Below are 19,432 nucleotides of genomic sequence, written 5' to 3'. Positions count from 1 at the left end.
CGGACCAGCGCTCTGAATAAAATTGAGTGTGCACAAATGCTTTGGAGACTGGCAGCATGCTCTTAAAACCGTAGCTTCCTCGTTGTAAATTATCCTGCTGTGTATTCATACCACAATGGCTACATACAGTGAGGCCAGTAGCTGCCCTGGAGACAGCCTGGAAGCAAGACGAGGAGCAGCAGGACTTGCAAGTGTGACCTTCTGTCATGTGCATGAGGGGAATTTCTCATTTCCTGCATGTAAACAGCTTATCACATTTTTCTGTGAATCCTTCTGTTCCATTGGGCATCGTTAGGGCATGCACTGATCATTTGGGGTATTTTTAGAAAGTGTAAGTAACAGCAGAGGCATGTTTTGAATTTTCCTTGTAGCAGCAGCAGCAGCAATGCCAGCAGTTCACATCACGTGGCTGCTTAAACAAGTATACATCTATTCTAGTAACATTTTCCCACCCAAACATGGCATCCAAGCACCCTGCAGGGAACATGTGCTTACCAGAGCGGGCTCACCCCGAGGGCTGCACACTGGAAACTTCCCCACTCAAAGCCCCTGTCCTTCCTGTAGCTCCTGTGCTGTTAGTCCTTGGTCACAAAGGACAGGATTGTAAGGATAGGACAGGATTGTATTCAAGCCACCTTGACTTCACGGGGAGATGCCTGTCTGTGATGGTGCATCGGAGTTGTCCGTCTGTGGAAGCAGTGGAGCGTCAGGAGGAACGCAGGGACCCCCCGCCCTTTACAGCTGAAGTGACCGCAGCAGCGGTGGGTTTGCCCACGCCTGTTGCCCGTGGGCCTGAGGGTTCCTAAGAGCAAAAGGGCTGTCAGAGGGCTGGAGCACGGGCTGCTTCGGCCCCCCCGAGCCTCCGGGAGCGCGGGCAGCTTCCCCCGGCCCGGCCCTGCCGCCGTGGGACAGCGCCCGGGCCTGTCTCCCTGCGCTCGGCAGCCGCGGGGCGGCTGGACAGCTCTCCCGCCGCCCGGCCTGGGCCGCCGCCCGGGGGGCGCCGCCGGTGTCGGGGAGCGGGCCGGCTCCCCTCAGTGGGCGGCCCCTCGTCCCTCCGGCGGCCCCGCCTCGGCCGCGACCGACGTCAGTGGCCGTCGGGGCCGAGCCCCTCGCCCGCCCCCGCCCGCGCGCCCCGCCGTCCCGCCCGCTCCCGCTTCCCGCGCCCGGCGTTGGACAGCGGCAGCCACCGCCTCGGCCCGGCCCGCCGCCCCGCCGCCGCCCTCCTCGGGAGCCGCGCAGCGCGAAGATGGCGGCGTACAAATTCCTCCTGCCGCCGCTCAGCCTCCGGATCCTCCGTCCCGCCGCGCGGGCGCGGGGCGCCGGGGCTCAGGTAGGGCGAGGGGCGGGGGCAGCCGGAGCGCCGGGCCGCCGCTCGCCCGCGCTGCCCCTGTAGCGGCCGGGCTCCGCCGGCGGGCCGCGCCCCCTCCGCGGCCCCCTGCCCGCCGGGCCTTCGCCGCCGCCCGCCCCTGCGGCGGTGACCTTGGCTGGGTACCGGCCGCGGAGGGGCCGCCGCCGCTGGGGGTGGACGCCTCCGGCGGGGGGGCGAGGCGCGCGGGGCCCGCAGCCCCGGGAGGGTGTTGTGGCCCCGCGGCAAGTGATGGGCTTTTGTCTTCTGCGAACGGGAGGGCTTCGGCCCGCCGGAGGCCCGCGGGCGCTGCGGAAGGCGGGCGGCGGGGGGAAGGCAGAGCGTGGCCCCGGGGTAGGCCCGGCCCCGGCGGCGGGTCGGGATGCCGTGAGCTTGGGGGACCGGCCTGGAGGTTTGGCTGTGGGGTGTAATGTGGTGGGCTGTTTTATTTCCCCCGCGTTTGAAGTCGCAGCGCGATTGCGGTGTGTTACGGTGTATTTCCATCTTGGTGTCACCGCGTCGGCCTGCCCGGGGGGTGGGCTGCAAGGTGTCGCAGGGAGGGCCGGGGTGGTGAGCACAGCTCCCTGTAGGGCTGTCGGCCGACGTGTGTTGGCTGTGCAGCTGGCTCGCTTGCTTTGCTCTTCGTGGGGCGAAGCTTCTGCCAAACGTGGCTGTTCAGTGGGTTTCCAGCCCACGTGTAACCAGAGCTAACTTAATTTTTCATCTCTTCAGCCAGAATTGCTTCTGTGGCTTTTCTTGTTTTAGTTGAAACAGCTCATCTGCTCTCCTGTTCATGCCCACGTTTACTCTTTCTGGTGTCCTTATGGCCAAATAATCATAGCTCTTTTAGTCTTTGTTATGTTAAGTTGCATTTTGCTCTTCTGTAAGATTTACTTCAATTTTGATGATTATCCTAGGAGCTAGCTGTCCTCCTGTTCCTTCTCTCTTAAGCCTGGGCTGCCAGCTCCTGAGGTCTTAGCTTGCTGCCCCGGTGTGCAGAGGAGTGTGGGTGATCCCTGGCACCTCTGCTCCCTGAAAGCCCATGGCTTAAAAGGCAGAGTGGGTGGGAAAGGGACTGAGGAGAATGTATTTGGTGTAGAAGGGCAGATACCCCCCATCAGAGGCATCCAACCTGGGAATGCGTGTGTATGTACCTGCTGCTCTGTTGTTCCCCACTGTTGCAGGTAGTCGGGGAGATTAAAGAAAAGGCACTGTGTGGTCTCTAAAATATTTATTTCCCTGTGTGTGGGTACAGGGACATGGCAGTGGCCTGGCTTCTCTCTGGCCCTGGCCCTCATGCCTGCTTGCAGCCCTGTTGTACGAGGGCTCCCAAGCCTGCCAGCACTCTGTAGTCATTTTGTTGCTTGCCTACCAAGTGTGCCCAGAAGGGACACTCTTGGCAGTCTTACTATAATGATGAAAAAATGTTTCTGGAAGAAACGGTCGTGGTATAATTGAGCATGGGGAAGGGTCTTTTACCTGTTCTCACCTGGCACTCACTGTTCCTTATGACCCAGGTACTGATTTTTTTTTTTCTTTTTTTTGAGCCCATCAAAGCAGGGGAACATCAGTGTTCCCATTGGGGAGGAGATAAGCCTTCATTCAGAAAGTTTTTCTTAATATTCAGTATAAACTCTTGCAGCCTTAATTATATAAAGAAGGCAGTTTGTGTTATCTTGAGAGTGAGCTAAAAATTATTGCCCTGGTAGTAAAAGGCAATAAAGGCCAAAAAAAAAAAAAAAAGGCAACTTTTTTTAGGGAAGAATTAGGCTATTGTCTTTAAAACATGTGTAGATTAACTTATTTATTATTTATTTATTCATTCTTCTCCCTCTTTCCCACTTTAAAATTTCTCACTTCTGTTACCAAATTAGAAATGGAAACACCATAGGTAGTATTTTGACTTCCAAATCCTGTCAATTTATGGAGACTGTGTCCATGTCGTGACTTAAATGTCAGTTGCTCCTGGTGCATTGACAGTACTTGATTACTATTATTGCATGGTAGTATTAGTGGGAAATACTTCAAGAAGGGGAAAAAATAAACAAAAAAAAGGTAACTGTGACCTAAGAATATAATAGATGAGTTATGATGGTGACTGTGCAATGGCTTTGCACTGTGATATTTCATTTTGAGTGTGGGAACTGTATTGATTACCCTCTTGCCCTCCCTATTTCATCTGTTTGTTGGAGGCTCCCTGATTCTGGGCTGTTCTTCAACAACACGAAGGACTCTAAGACTGTGTTAGGAATCTGGGGGAATGTTCACTCCATTCAAGGGAGCCCGTGCTTACTGTACTGCCAGCGTAGTGCTGTACTTCATGTTGTTCCTTGGCCTCCAGTCAAATTCTGTGGTGGTTTTGGCTCTCTGCTTCAGTAATTTCTGGTTATGTTTACTGTCTGGATATCTTTGAAGCTACAAGTAGCAATATATAGGTTAGAGCAGCCTTTGGGTTGCTCTAACTCATGCTGAGGAATTGCATTTCTGAATCTGTTCACAGTAAGTCACAATTTGTCAACAGTTTAGGATAGAATTCGGAAATTTAAAAACTGTTTGGATATTGTCAAATTGATGGAACTCATATAAAGCCTAGAGCCTTCTTAATACATATGAATGTCATAAAATATGGGTGATGTGGGGGATAGACAGACAACAGAGTCTTTGTTTTGGAGATTTGAACCATTCCCTCACCAGCAATGTTTAGTGTTTACATTAGTGATTATTTTTTTATATATATATTTCTGCCCTTATCTAGCCAGAGGGTTGGTCTTCATTATAAAGTTACTGTGTAATGCTTTTTATTCATTCGTTTGTTTCTTTTAATGTTGTTCCAGATTTCTGGATGCTATTTTTCTACCAGCTCTCATCACAACAGCAAATTTTACACTGATCCTGTTGAAGCTGTAAAAGATATACCCAATGGGGCAACTATACTTGTTGGTGGTAAATATTTAAATTCTTTATGGATGCAATCACATTCTATTAATGAGATACTTCTTATCATTTTACTGTGTTGCTTTTAATATTAATTAGTGAATCCATATGCTTGTGTGGGTATATTAAATAAGTGATTTCCTACCCTGCTAATGAGGGGCAGACTCCTTCAGGGAGAAAATCCCGGTTTGTTTCTAGGGCAGGAAAAAAGCCTCAGAAAAATAATGAGTATTTTTTCCCCACTAGTGAAGTGTTAGGCTTACTTGTGACAGTTTGAATGCAGAAAATCCACTTGGTCTTTTTCAAGTTAGCACTGATATTTCAGATGGTGAAGAAGTAAAATGTGATGGATTATTCTGATTGCAGCATTCTTTGTATTCTGTTACCTGCGTAGTCACTGGGTCTCTGTGACCTTGAACAAATCGCCTAATCTGTTTCTGGCTGTAGGAAGTGTAGGTAATACTTATCTACGTTACACTAAAGAGTTATAGTGGTGTTTCCAGAAGTTAAGAAGTTGTGTCATACTGGCTTTCACTGTGACTCAAGCTTTTGAATATTCTAGATGATTTTCACAATTTCATGTCATTGAATCTACTGAAAGAAAAGTTATGCCTCTATTTAGTATGTTGTGAGTGATTTTTGTAATGAAGAAGTAAGGAATGTAATGTAAAGCATGGGAAACCTCACTGGATATGTATAATGAGGTAAAATACCTTCTAGGAAGAATGATTGTATTTATTTTTTTTTTTTGGTGGAACAAAATGTCTGAAGCTAAGTGGCTGGGAAGGAAACAGTAGTAGTTGTACAGTTAGAGCCTGGCCTGAGACTTAGCTGCCTTGAATGTGGCATGGTATTTCATCTTAGGCATACTGAGTTCTTGCATAATATGTAGGAGTGTGAGGCACCTCAGCCTCGGTGGAGATCTGGGTTACCGGGCTTCTAGTTACACATCTTCCCGAGAGCATTAAGATTCCCAGATTTTTATCATCTTACTATGGGCTAGGCTGTATGGGAGAACTTGCTTCTCCTGTTTGACATTGTTGTGAGCAGCAAGAAACTGAAGGTTAGTGTGGTAGAAGGAGGAATAAGGAGCACAGTGATTAGGACACACATCAGTAGAGCCAAGGTCCTGGAGCTCTTCTCCAAAGGCCATTTGTGTGTGAACAGACCCCTGATGGCTAAGTGGCTTTCATTCAAACTGGGAAGCATCTAGTGACTGGGAGATTCCAGTACTAGGGTACATCTCCTTCCAGAAGTGTTGGTTTATTTAGCCAACTAAGGAACTTGTTCTACTCAGAAAAGATTTTTGATTAAACAGTGCATGTTCTCAGACTTCTGATTAATCTATGTTCTTTCAAACACTTGTTACATATTAAATTTTCTTTTATTTTATGTAGGTTTTGGATTGTGTGGGATTCCTGAAAACCTCATCGGGGGTTTACTGAAGACTGGAGTGAAGGAAATAACGGCAGTCAGTAATAATGCAGGGTAGGTATTTATATGTTGGTGGTTTAATAAGTACGGACTAAATACTCTGTTCATGTGAAAAGGCTGATATATATGAAAAAGTCTTACTTTTCATAGTAAGAGTTTTCATATTAACCACACAGCTTTGTTTGAAAGTCTAATTTTTGGAATAAGCCCAGAAAGTATGGTACTCTACGTATACTCAGCTTTGTCCGGGAGTAGTTGTCACTGGTGTAAACAGTTGCAGTTATGCATATTTATATATATTTAACTGGTTGACTGTAACTGAAAATTCTGAGTTAGATGCTTTAAATGTAGTATCAGTGGTTTTATTGCGTGTGTGTGAAGTTTAAAATAGGGATTATTTTTTTTTAAACTGCAGTTTGGTGCTTTCTGACCATCTTGCTGTAATTCTGTTACTTGGAAAAAAAACCCCAAACCCCAGACCACACAACAGTGGAGAATTTTTATGATGAAAGAATGGAGAGCCTTTTTAATGGGTCTTGAAATTTTTTATTTACTTTTTAAAGTGTTTACCCGTTAAGAAATTCATGTGGGGTTGGCAGTGAGGATAATTCTTTCATTATTATAATTATTATAATTAGTATTATAATATTATATAATTTCTCAACTTCTCATTAGGGCTAATTTTTACACAAGCTATTAATTGCAGTAGACTCCACAATACCTAACGATCATCATATAGAGGAATAACCACAGCCATTTCTGTTGTGCATTGATAAAAATTGAATTGATAAAATAGAAGTGCATTGATAAAATAGAAATGACATTAAATAAAAATACTTACATGCAGGATATAATAACTTGTATTTGAAGGTAGCCTGGTCAATAAGACTGGTGTTCTGTTCCTTGTAGTGTTGTTGGATGACTAGCATCTACAGGTGGCCCTAACCTTGTGACTTATCCTATTAAATGTCACCTTCAGCAACATAATAATTCCAGTGTAATCTAGTTCATGTAGATTTAAAGAATATTGGAAGACTGATGTCTCCTTGTGGCATTTTACTTTAGCAAATCTTCTTTGATTAGGGAGCTTATTCTCAACTCTACTGTCATGTGAAAGAGGAGTCTTCTCATAGCTGGATGTACTGAGGTTATACAGCCCAGTTTTTCAGGAAGATAGTGTGAGCATTCTTTCCAGTTTGTTCTTTTTTGTTTGTTTGTGGGTTTTTTTAGATAATGTTGCTTACTTTCAGCACATGATAGTATCTGTGTTATCACATTTTCTGTGAATTTTTACTTTTGAATGCTGTATTTGTCGTGAAATAATAATGAGAATTTTGTATTGTTTTCACAGAACATCATTAACATTTACAATTATGAGCCCTTTCCATGGGTTGGAAGTCTCCCATCTGTCCTGCAGAAGCTCAACCTTTATCCAATTTCAGAACGAGAGCTGTGCGGGGCAGAGGGGACAGTCACTAGCAGACTTTTCTTCTGTACCTACATTAGAATAAAAGAGAAGTTTATGTGAGTCAGGAAGGTTGATTGTGTATAAAGAACTTTGTTCTTCATACAAAATGAAAATAGATGTCAAACCTTGCTGCTTCAATTCCTTCAGCCTTGCCAAAGAAGTGAATTAAATGGGATTTACCTAATAATGCTTTGTGCTGTTTTCAGCTGCATCATTACAGCTCCCAGTCTGTTTTGTTTTTAACCCGGCTGTATTTAGTGTAAGTTAAAACCAAAATGCTACTAAAACCACACAGGTTTAGTTTACATATGTGTATATATATATATATATATATATATATATATATAAGGCTTCTGAGACTGAAGTTCACAGTATGTTGACCTTCATTTTTTTCCAGTGCTTCATGCTTGCCATTGCCCATTCATTGGATAACAGATATGATTTTTATTTGTATTTGACATACGCAGTCAAATGCAAGCTCCTTAGACTCTTGTGGGAAACAATTTCTGCTGGATAATAAAAAGGAGAGAGAAAAAGACAGAAATAATTTTGAGTGGAGAGACCAATCACTTAGAGATCATTTACTTTCCTCATACTCTTATTTCTGAATGACACACATATATGTAGAGAGATTGTACAAATGTTCCTGGGAGGGAGGTGAGGGTTTGAATGTGAGGAAGAGTGAAGAGAGCAGCGTTGTGGAACAGAATGGAGGAGATAACATTTTGTATTGTATTCTACATGTAGTTGGTGGTGTTACAGGTTAAGAGTTAATTTTGCTTGAAATATTGCCAACTTCCCTGAAAATTCTTTGGATATGAAACATTTGGTTTCTGGCAGGAAAGCAAAATTTAATTCTTTTTTATTGAAACTAATTTTCCATGAACATTCATGGAAGTCCAGTAAGCTTCTCACAGAACAGTGTGATGATTTGAAAATGCCCAAGGGCATCTAGGCTTTTCATAAAATCTGGTTTGCAAAATCCTGCTTTTGCTCTCATGTTGAACAGTATAATTATTTTGAAATGAAATTAATAATATAATCTCATATTTTGATTTTATTTATTGTATTACTATTACATGGAATGTAGCTGCTATAGTTTGGTAGGGTGTAAGGAGCTAGGTTGAAGTACAGATGTTGTCATTAACAAACTCATTACAGTGATTGTTACCATTTAAGCATCTTCTAATACCATGCAAAAAGTATTGTGATACTATCAAGTATTGCAATACTAAGAAATGGATTTTAAAACTAAAGTAGCACAGCAATCCTATACCCTGCAGCAAAAAGGTGAATTGTTTCTGTAATCTTGACATGTCAGGTGCTTTGTGGGATGAATAATTTGCCGCTTTCCAAGATGCCTCAGGATTCAGGGTGTTTTGCTTTGGTGCTGCTGCAGTGTTTGTGTTGCAATCAATGACCTGCTGTGTTTCATCTTCCTGACTGCAGCTGTTTTCTCCAGCTCTTCCAGCGAACAGGAGGTAATTGGTTGTGGTTAGGTTTTCTCATCCTGCAGTGGGTTAGCAGGCAACCTGTAAAATTGGTGCAGGGAAGGAGCCAAGTACTTAGGCAGCCAGCCTACTCGGGAGAACAGTGCAGCCACATGGATTAAGTCACATGTCTTTCAGTACACGTGAACCACAAAATGTGTTACAGAGCTATCTGTTTATAACTAAAATAGCAGCAGTGGAGACAGTGCTTCACTTATATCTAGGAGGAAGCAGTAATTAGGAAGTCCTGAAGCCCTCTTCCCAACTCTCTTTTAGCTGGCAAGAAGGTTCAGCAAAGCCTAGAAATGCTTGGCAGTGTCAAGGAACAGCTTTAAAGGAGTAGGATGTTCACAAGTTCACACAGCACTTTTCTGTTCTGCAGTGTAATACGGAGGAGATTCCTTCTGCAAATCCTTGTTCAAATCATGTAGTTGCTGGCAGGTTAAGTCCTTGTTTTGACCTTTGAAGGGCTTGCCAAGGACAGGTTGTACAGTAGTGTCTGGGGTGCTCTTAGGCACCCTGGTTAGAAACATCATCCTGCTAAATTTACTGTCACTGTGCATTATGCTACTGCACGTACTATGTCCTAGCTAGTGAAATGGCACCTTTAAGAGTAGTTACTCTTTTGCCAAGCCAAACAAGGCAAAGTGTTTGAAAGGGAAGCAGTACAAATATCCAGTATCTCTGGTATTTGCACTATTTGCTGCAGGGGTAACTGGAGCTTGTGAACCAGGGAGATAAGTGAAAGATATCATGGTGGGAGGATGTGCTGCTAAAATACAACCTCTGACACCTTCCCTTGTAACTTATATTTGTGTTGTTTGTATTTCAAATGCGTCCTTTAGGCTATGTTATTATAAGCCCTTTATATTTAGAGGATTCTATCTCATTAAGCTACTAAAATCCATTTTATTAAATTTTTGCTGCCTTATTGTTTATATTTGGTTTGTTCCATATACATCAGGAGGTCCTTATTTTAAACCTTGATTCAGTAAATTCTCAAATAGTTGTGATTAGTATACAGTATCTCTGCATAGCTGTTTTTTCATCTGCTTGTGACTTTGTGGTATCTTGTTGCTTACTGATTTCAAATTACAGTAGACTTGGATGTTTCAGGTTAGCTTATGGTAAGACTTCCCTAACGCAGGCTGTCAGACCTATGGTTTCAAGATCTGTGTTGCAACAAAAACTATGTTGTTGTCAGCATAGCCAAATATTTAAAATGAAAGGTTAAGAAATGGGCACCAACTTACTATTTTTAATTAATTTTGGGTAATGAAATGGATAACTGATTTTGGCTATAATAACACCTGAGATCAACATTTTCATTCTATCTCTTGCCACCTCAATAGGCTGAATTTATGCTTGCTAAAAATGAAGTCCATTACTTGTGGTAGCTGTGCATGTGGTTTGACTTGTATCAAATAAGCTACTTCCATCTGGGCTTTGTCTGCTTTTGAGACTTAAATATGCAATTTTTTTGAATGCGATAGTCTTGAACAGTAGGGTTTTGCTTACAGTAAAAACTGAGCAGTGACAGTTAATACCTTAATTACTAATCACCTGAGTGGTCATCTGAACGGAGATTGACAGCATACTGTCAGATTATCATAGATTCAGACTGACTGCTTAAAAGGCATTACCAGCTTTTTGAACTTTTAGTCTCTGTGCTCTTTTTGAAGTTCTTTGATGTTAGAATGCTACACATTAGTAAGGAGAAAATAGCTTTGAGATAAACATTTGAACTGTTGGCCATGATGCATGAGTGCACTGTTACTTAGCTCTGTTGAAAGTAATATCCTGGTTTTCCTAATGGGCTATTTGCATTTGCCAAGTCTGCACGTAAGGTGCTACTCTATGGCATCAGATGCAATGGTAAACTTACTGCACCCCATGTTTTAAAGCACAAAAGATATTCTTGTGTTCTTAACAACTAAATACTTTGAATTTAAGGCAGGATTGATAAATGTTATATACAATAAAGTTTAAGGTTATCTCATTTTTCAGTTACTGCTCTGAATTGTATGTTTCGGTTAAAACCAGAATGGGTCTGCCATTTTTGCCACAGACTCCCTGTTTTTCTTGCATATGTAACTCCTATGGCTTAATTCCGCCCTTATTACTTTCATATATACATATATGTTATGTGCTTTATATTTTTATATTTCTTATATAAAAGCTACTGTCAGGTGGAAGTTGCATGCCAAATTTGCGGAAAAGTGAGAAGTTTATTCACGTATTATAAGGTGCCAAGTGGTTTTAATGGCATGAATTTGACAATCCCTTGATTGAGAGCTAAAATGTAACTGAAGAAGTTCACAAGGGACTGGGAAGAAAGCATGTATTACACAGAGTTGTGATCAGGGTAATGCTCAGAATATCTTACATTGTGTGTCGTTTTTGTATATGCATAAGGAATTGTTTAAACATCCCAAACAAAATGTACTTTCAGAAGTAAAATACAAGGTCACCAATGACTCATTTCTCTTGGGGAAGAGAGAAGAGCGGAATTAGGTAAAATCTCATGCGTGGCAAGCTGCCAAAATAATGAGGCAAGGTATATAAGATATTTTCAGTGTTAAGTTGATTAATTGAAGCAGTTTACTCATCTCCATTCTTAGTAAAAAAATCTTAGTAAAAAATCACATGCCTTATTACACTGTTAAATTGGTGACACTGTGTGAACTGCAAATCCCTGAAAATCTGACCAGATCATCTTGCTAATTTTAGTTGGAGGTTATTTGGGATTTTGGCAGGGCAAATTGTACTAAACTATGCACTACATGGAACTACTGAGAAATCAGCTGTAGTGACAACTTCCTGGTTGTAATTACAAAGAAAGACAAAATAGGTATAGAACTCTGCATGGTCGAGGAACTGTGTCAACTTGGTTTTAGAAAAGTGACAGTAAAAGCTAAACCTAGCTTTCAGCCAGGAGGCTTTTGAAGTATGACACATTCATGATTTATCAGATGAAGTCTATACCGTATAACTTCACTGTGAAGGAAAAATATGGTAAATTATAAAAGTTCTGAATAGGATTGTTTTATTTGTTCTAAAAACCCCACAATATGCCATTTCATAGCAAATAGGAACGTGGAAAGAGGAGACCTTGCTACTGATGTAACCATGCAATGTACAGCACTTGTCCTTTTCAAAAACTATCTGCCTTTGCAACTTTTTGATGGGCTTGGCCTATATGATTGCACCTTCATTCTTACAGGAGTGGAGCATCGTTTCTGGAGGAGAATGACAGCGATAGAATACTGCCATTTTGCTGTGAGGCTGAAGTTTGTTGAGATGAAGTTATTGGAGCAGGGAGGACAGGGTTGCCCAAGAAAGCTTTAGCAGCAGAGGGAGAAGAGTGCAGTGCAAACACTGCAGAGAAGGAGCAGAGGCAGTTTAAGGCTCAGTCATGCCAACCTGCACGTAGGGCTTTGTGATTCCTGGCAGCTGTGGGCTTCCTTGTATTCTTTCTTTCTCCTCTCAAAGTGGAAGAAGTCTCAGGCTGCTGAGCTCGGGGAGACTCAGTGCAGTTTCTTTCGTCCTTTGCCGTGGGGTGAAAAGGTGGTGAGACAGCACCTTTCTGTGGTTTCTGGGGGCTGTGACCCACTGCCCTGTTTTCTGTCCTACCTCTTCCTTCTCCTGACCAGGACTGCCTTAACATATGTGAGCACCCCATACTTTTCCTCCTCTTTTCTCAGTCACCTTCCCTCATAGAGCTTCTGTCTCTTTTCTGCTTTCCATTAAGCAGTTACCATTAGGACAGATAAGAAAATACCCTAGGAAAAAGGAAAGAGAAAAGGTGGCCGAAGACAGTGTCTCAAGTATTAATAGGTCAAATAAACATTATACCTCTGTCTTATTTACCTTCCTATGAGCTGAATCTGTTTTTCTCTTCATTGGTTGACTCCCATTCCTCATGTTGCCCTCATTCCATGTATCCTGCTGGAAGTGGAGGACAGAAAAGGAGGAAAGACAGAATTTCATCTGAGCTCGCTCCTTAGTAATCTTCCAGTGTAACACATGGGGCATTATTGTGGGACATAGTCTCACTGTTAAGAGCCAGCTAGAAGACTGGGGAAGATGAGTCATCAAGAACTGTTATATGGGTGATTATCCACATTTATTTTACCCTTGTTTGTGCCTGCACTTTTGTTTGGTGTCTTCTGGCAAACACCATCTATTAGGCATCTACTTATTTTCTGCACAAAGGCTATAAAGGATCATTTTTTGGTGCTGCTAGAATTATACTCTATGATTATGTTTGCGGACTTACGAATGTACATCACTAAGGACTCAGATGGTGTCTTCAGCCACATACCTTCTTTCATGTTGGTAAATTTTCGTGCCATAGTCAGGCATCCTTGTGACCCCAGAAGCTTAAGGCTGTGTTACTAAGACATGCCAAAAAGGTAGTGATTGATGCATTCCTTTTAGTTGGGGAGCATATCTGGACATCCCTACAAAGTGTGGGCCTATCAGGAGACGTAACTACATGTAACTTGGGGCAGATCCTTTTGGGGACTGAAAAGTTGATGAGATGAAGCCTCTTTTAAGTGGAGAAGGATAGAGGAAATTGTTTCCCTCTCCACTCCTAACCTCTTGCCGGGAAGACTTCTAGCTCTGGAACAGGTCCATCTGTTACAAGTTTCATGCGTAGTTGTGCAACACTGAGACCTGCTGAATGCCTAGGGAGACTGCTCATGTATCTGCAGAAACTGGCAAGTGTCTTTACAAGACACATTATCTAGCAGTAGCACCAACTATAAATGTGCTTCTTTGCAGCAACAGCAAGTTGCAGAAGACTCTGCCTTCTGCTTGAGGTGGAGTCTTACTCCAGAGTTCTTACTACATGCTTTTCTTTCTCAGTCCATAGCCTTCAGGGGTGATGTAGTTAGCCTCCCATCCTTCCAATCCCCAAATTACAAGGGGAGAAAGATTGGCTAGGACGTCATGTTAGCTCTTCTTTGGCCAATGTGTTTTAATTCTCCAAAACTCAAATATTAATCTTTCATAACCAGTGACTTCTGGTCTTGGTGGGATGTCCCAGAAATATGCAGTGCAGGTCCTGGAGAATCTTTGAACAACAAGTATAGAGGAAGACTTCTTTTTAAGAGATGTTGAATGAATCTCTCATGCTAGTCAATGCAGCTCACCATCAGCTTCCAGTGTTCCCAGTAAGGGCAGCCAGTCTATCCTGACCACCCTCACTTTTCTTAAATACCTATAAACATCTTGACAAGGCAGAGATAGAGCAGAGTGTAATTATCTCCTTTTACTCAAAAAACTCTCAAAAGCCATATTATGTGTCTTGCCAGAGTAGTGTGACGTTCCAAGTCTCCTTTTTTTCTGCATAAGAATGCAAATTTCTGTTCCTTACTTCATCAGGCTGTGCAGGGCTTGTTGGTGTTTGAAGCTTTTATCAGCTTGGAGACTTTGGTAATCTCTTCATCCCTGTGTGCTGTAGAATGTTTTGCTTGAGCCACCAAAGAGGAAGCTCCCAGAGCTGCAAATTACCGTTTATCTGGAGCGCAACATCAACCTGTTGCCTTTGACTACTTCCAGTATACTTGAGATATGTTGACTAGATCTGCCTGGGAGTCATCTTTGGCTGATACTATTTTTTTTTTAATTAAAAAGGGCAGACACAAACTTTTCACAGAAAGGTTTTGTAAGTCTGAGAGGGACAAAACAACAGGAAGGAATGTATTGCTAAACAAGCAGACCTCCTTAATTTTTCTTGTCTGCATCCGTAGAATGGGGAATTTGGGTCATCTATGTTCTTGATGAGTACCAAGTTAGATCTCTTTTCCTGTATCTGTTAATTCAGATTTCATGCTAATACAGAATGATGAAACTTGTAGAAGTCTTTTAACAATTTTGAGGGCAAAAGAACAAATTCTGTGTCTAGCACTAAGGTGTACTTTCACTCTTCTGACAACACACATAACTACATTGACTTCCACCACGCCTTTTTCCTTCCTATCTAGGACAACACATTTTTATTGCACTTACCTTGTTTAAATATTTAAAGGATGGAATCCAGCTTTTAAAATAGATATACAAGATATATTCTTTCCATGAACCCAGTAAAGTATCTTTTTATCGTTACTATTTGATAGGAAGGGCATTGCCCACAAGACAGATATTTTAGCGGTAACATTTTCAGCATAAACATAATTTAAGCTGAAAAGTTCAAGGAAACTTTTGCACTAAAACAACACAACCAAGAAAGCTACAAAATTGGAAAGGGAGAACAAATAACTAACAATAACCATGAAGAATGTTATATTGAAAGTAATTTCCCTAAACCTGCAAAGGGTGGGGAGAACAGGAGTGAAAGCAGCGTTTTCACAGCTGTGTGAAATGTTGCTTAGGACATTCAAATATAAGAAAAAACATAGGAAATGTAAAATAGGCTGAAGTGCCCAAAATGAGTTTTTGGTGGGAGATGAAAACTGATGTGTGTGGACAGAAGAAGGGTTATTTTAGCTGGAAATCTGAATGCAGTTCAAACTGCCCCTGGTTGTTCTTGCACTACAAGGCACCATACATGTTTTTTCAACTTCTGTACTTTTGGTACGCAGTACTCTAGTTACAAACCCAGTAAACTGCCTTCAGATATTGGCTGGTCTGTTACATTTCCTTGCTACCATTTATGATGAGAGGTTGCAGTTCGATGGCTTTCTTGTGAGAGGGATTATCCTGCTTTGAGTAATCCTATACAGGAAATTCAGGCATATATATTTTTATTCATTTTTTTAAAATCCATTTCTTTGCCCACAAGACTCTTCTTTCTACTCTATTCCCATTTCTTTTAGTTTTACACTGCTGGATTTTTTTTCTGTGGGGAGTTAGGAATATGGCTTGTTTTCATGCAGCACTCATTTTCAAGGCTTTGGCACTGCAACACTTCTAACATTGCATCAGTTAGATTTTATTTTTTTTTAATAGGTCAGAGTTGGAGAGTGGAGCAAGCTTTTATAATACACCAAGTTCTTTACAGCTAGAGAACATAGAACAAATTCAGAGAACCAGGTCAGAGAAGCTTGTTTCACTTCCTGTCATGCAGTTTGCAGAACGCCTGAGTATGCATAGAAGTGTGTATCTTCTTAGAATAGTCCTAACCTTAAAATAGTCCTCATTATGCATGCGGTTGAGAAGTATTTGTGACTGCACATCTGTCCTTGCAGCTGTTGTGAGTGTTGTGGTAGAAGGTAAAGAGCTGGTGCTGGTACTGCTCTGCTCAGCCCCTTTCCCTTCACACGCAGCACTGCAGCACATGCTCTGGGGTGTTGGTGCGGGCAGGCAAGAGGATACTGTTGTAAAAATGGGTTCATCATTACCACTTTTATATTTGAAAATTAATACTATATAATAGTGAAATTTTTGAATCTGGCATTTTGAAAGGATGCTACGAGGTCACAGCTGAGATGTCTGACATGGATCCTGAAGTCGTGGAGTACTAACATACATTAATTGAGGTTTAGTTGTAGCTCAGTGAATTCTTTCTTCTGATCTACACTGATTTATTGCGCAAAACAAATACCTCTCAGCTCACTCAGCATTGTATCTTGATTTTTAAGTTGGGGTGGTTTTTTTGCCTTTTTTGAGAAAGATAGGTTTTGAGATTATTTTTTTTTGTATGAGGAGTATAGATTTGTATTACAGTACTTATACAGGTCCCCTTTACATTAATTTTTTCCCGCATCACTGTAGCTTATAAAGCCAGGATTAGGGGATATACTTACTGGTAATTTGGGAAAGGTATAAGGAGGGAGAATAGAGGGAAAGCAGTCTGATGCATTCCTTTCTCCATCTGGTCACTAGTGGAAAGATAGTTAATTTCTGACAGTACCTGGAGAAGGAAGCAATGTTGTAGTCATGGTGGTGTAAAAATACCAGAAGGGTGAGATTTGTATAAGAAGGAGATGTATTTCATTAAAGCAATTAATAGAATTTGAAACTACAAACAACCTTTTTGGAGCTCTTCTTCAGGGGTGGTGTTTTCAATAGGATGCATATATTGTAAGCACATGGGTATGTTAATTACAGCGTGCTGAATACTGGGTGTAATTTCTTAAAGTATTCCTTTACTATTTTTCAGTATTCCTTATCCTGAAGTCTCAAGCCATTGTGTAGATTAAGTCGTACTGAATTGAGGCGACTAGTGGCAGATACACGTCACTTTTTGTGAGGTGCTTCTGTATCATGGCATCTTTCCTGTACTGGGAGTGGAAGATCTGAGTTCTCCACTGATATGTTGCAGACACCAACATACATGTGGAGAAGCTTCGTGTACATGTACCAGTCTGCCAACATCCTCTATAATGTGTTGGAAATGTGAAAGGAACATGCCTTTGTAATAACATCTATATTTATTGCCATTTTTATTTTTTAGCCTTATGTTTTTTTCAAATTGAAATAGCTTTTTTTTAACACAGCCCTTTGGTCACAGGAACTCTTGAAATATATTCTTATCAGTAGACAATACAGGGTGAAAAACATTGCAAAAATGCTAAAGACTAATAGACAGTAATGTCTTTAGGATATCAGAATGTGGAAGCACTGGCACAAGAGAAATGTATGTTAGCTTTGGCATTCAGTTTAAGCTGATATTATGACACAGACAAGAAAATCTTGACTGCAGTAAATCTTTTGCTGGAGTAGACAATTACTAAGAACTGAATTTTTTACTGTAATAAGAAAAGTTAAATCCAAATATTCTCTTACCTTATATGCAAACTAACTCCATAAATATGAGTATGCCTTTCTCCTTGAGCTGCTAAACAATCCCTTACTTTTTTCCTGGGGAGCAAGAGTTTAAATAAAAAATAAGTCTGTGTTCACGCAAAGCCAGGTTGTGCCATGTGAGACTTTTTATTAATTAGTAAGGCTTTTTAAAGAGCAAATATGATAAAAAAAAGTAATTACTTTTTAAGCTGGTATTTGTATCTGTTACATGTGAAATGTTTTTCAAAGGGAATTTGGGATGTATTCAGTGCCTTGGAGGAGGTGAGTCTGAGCACTGGACTTGTAAATTTTACTTGTAGCTTTGATGTTTTCACACTTTAAAGCTGGAATTTGATTTTTGTCTCCCAATTCCTTATGTCTAAAGTGGGGAAATATAACTTTGTTCTATCTTGTTAAGTCATTAAGGTTAATCAAATGCTTTGAATACAACAAAACTGTTATAAATGCTGAGTATTGTCTGGCTTTTTCTACACAGTGTTGACAATTTTGGACTTGGTCTTCTGCTTCAGACTAAGCAGATAAAACGCATGGTGTCATCGTATGTTGGAGAGAATGCTGAATTTGAACGCCAGTATTTATCTGGTGAGCTTGAAGTTGAGCTTACACCTCAGGTAAGGAGCGTCTCTGGGAGGCTGGTTATTTCTTTTCATCGAAAATACTGAGCAGAATAATGTGTAAGTGCTCTTCAAAAATGATTTTGCAATCCCGATGTTTTGCCTGTGTGCAGATGTGCAGTAAAGAGAGATGGCACTTGTAATCTGTGGTGGGTTGACCCTGTCTGGACACCAGGTGCCCACCAAGCTGCTCTCTCACTCCCATCCTCAGCAGGGCAGGATGGGGGATGTAACCAAAGGCTTCTGGGTCAAGGTAAGGACAGGGACAGATCACTCACCGACTACCGTCATGGGCAAAACAGACTCGACTTGGAAAATGAGTTTAATTTATTACCAATCAAATCAGAGTGGAATAATGAGCAATAAAACTAAATCTTAAAAAAAACCACCTCCCCACACCCCTCCCTTCTTCCCAGGTTTAACTTTACTCCCCATTTTCTTTGCCTCAGCACCACAGCGGGACGGGGAGTGGGGATTGTGGTCAGTTTGTCACGCCTTGTCTCTGCCATTGTCTCTGCTGTTATGTCTGCTGCTCCTTCCTCGTCACACTTCCCCTGCTCCAGATGAAGTATTAGTATCAAGTGTACATCTATATATCTGTATAGACATACGTATATGCACACAGATATGTATATTTTATTCTACAGTGTTTAATTTTTGGTAGATTGTGGAAAGACACATGAAGTATGCTCAGTACTGTGGCCCATGTAAGGGGAAAAAAAGTCAGGGCCTTGCGGAATTATTGGCATGTGCTGTTAGGGCTGTGCATGTGCAGTGTGCCATCTAGTGGGTGGGAATCACATTAGAAGATTGCCACTTACAACAGGACAACTCTTTTGGGCTTGCTCATTAAATCCTAATTAAACTAGTCTCTGCATAGTGTTATGAGCCAGTATATACAACTTAACTTTTTCACACCATACTTTTAATTATTTTATCACTGTCAATAATACAGCCTGAATGCAATGAGATCCTGAAATCGTGAGATCGATGACATTCTATTGAGATATAGTTTTGTGAAATTACTGCTCCAGCTTTAAAACCTACAGCATGTTAGTGTGTGGCATTTCCAAAGGTGACACATGGCCTTTGTGCTTTAAACACCTATTCATTTAAGTTTCTAGCAAAAGCACGAGTCTTAAGATTTTATGGAGAAAAGAGTCCTGGGCTCCATGTCATGGGAATGTCTCTTAGAAGCCCAGAGATGGGCAGAAAAGCTCCTTTTAAACCCAGCCGGCCAACATGGAAATAACCAGGCGCTTATGACACCTCATGTTTCAAAAGCTGCACATCTTAAATTTGTTTTTTCCTTCTTTGTACTTAATGTTCAGTGCTTTCGTCTAGAAGACCTGGAACTCCTTAAACAAGTAGTTGGCTATGTAGGCTACAC

The 19,432-nt window shown here is 41.5% G+C and overlaps 1 protein-coding gene across 1 annotated transcript in view; it reads left to right on the top strand.

Annotated features, from left to right (window-relative positions):
• The first annotated feature begins 902 nt into the window (after positions 1-902).
• OXCT1 (3-oxoacid CoA-transferase 1) overlaps positions 903-19,432 on the top strand; it is an 86,136-nt gene continuing 67,606 nt past the window's right edge. The window contains exons 1-4 of the mRNA XM_055699092.1: positions 903-1,330; positions 4,180-4,288; positions 5,677-5,767; positions 17,904-18,039. Of these exons, the coding sequence (XP_055555067.1) occupies positions 1,247-1,330; positions 4,180-4,288; positions 5,677-5,767; positions 17,904-18,039 (420 nt within the window). The 5' untranslated portion in view covers positions 903-1,246. The remainder of the gene's footprint in view (positions 1,331-4,179; positions 4,289-5,676; positions 5,768-17,903; positions 18,040-19,432) is intronic.

Source organism: Falco cherrug, chromosome Z, assembly GCF_023634085.1.
Source record: "Falco cherrug isolate bFalChe1 chromosome Z, bFalChe1.pri, whole genome shotgun sequence".
NCBI classification, from domain to species: domain Eukaryota; kingdom Metazoa; phylum Chordata; class Aves; order Falconiformes; family Falconidae; genus Falco; species Falco cherrug.
The sequence above is the reverse complement of the archived record's forward strand: the minus strand, read 5'-3'. Positions and strand labels throughout refer to the sequence as shown.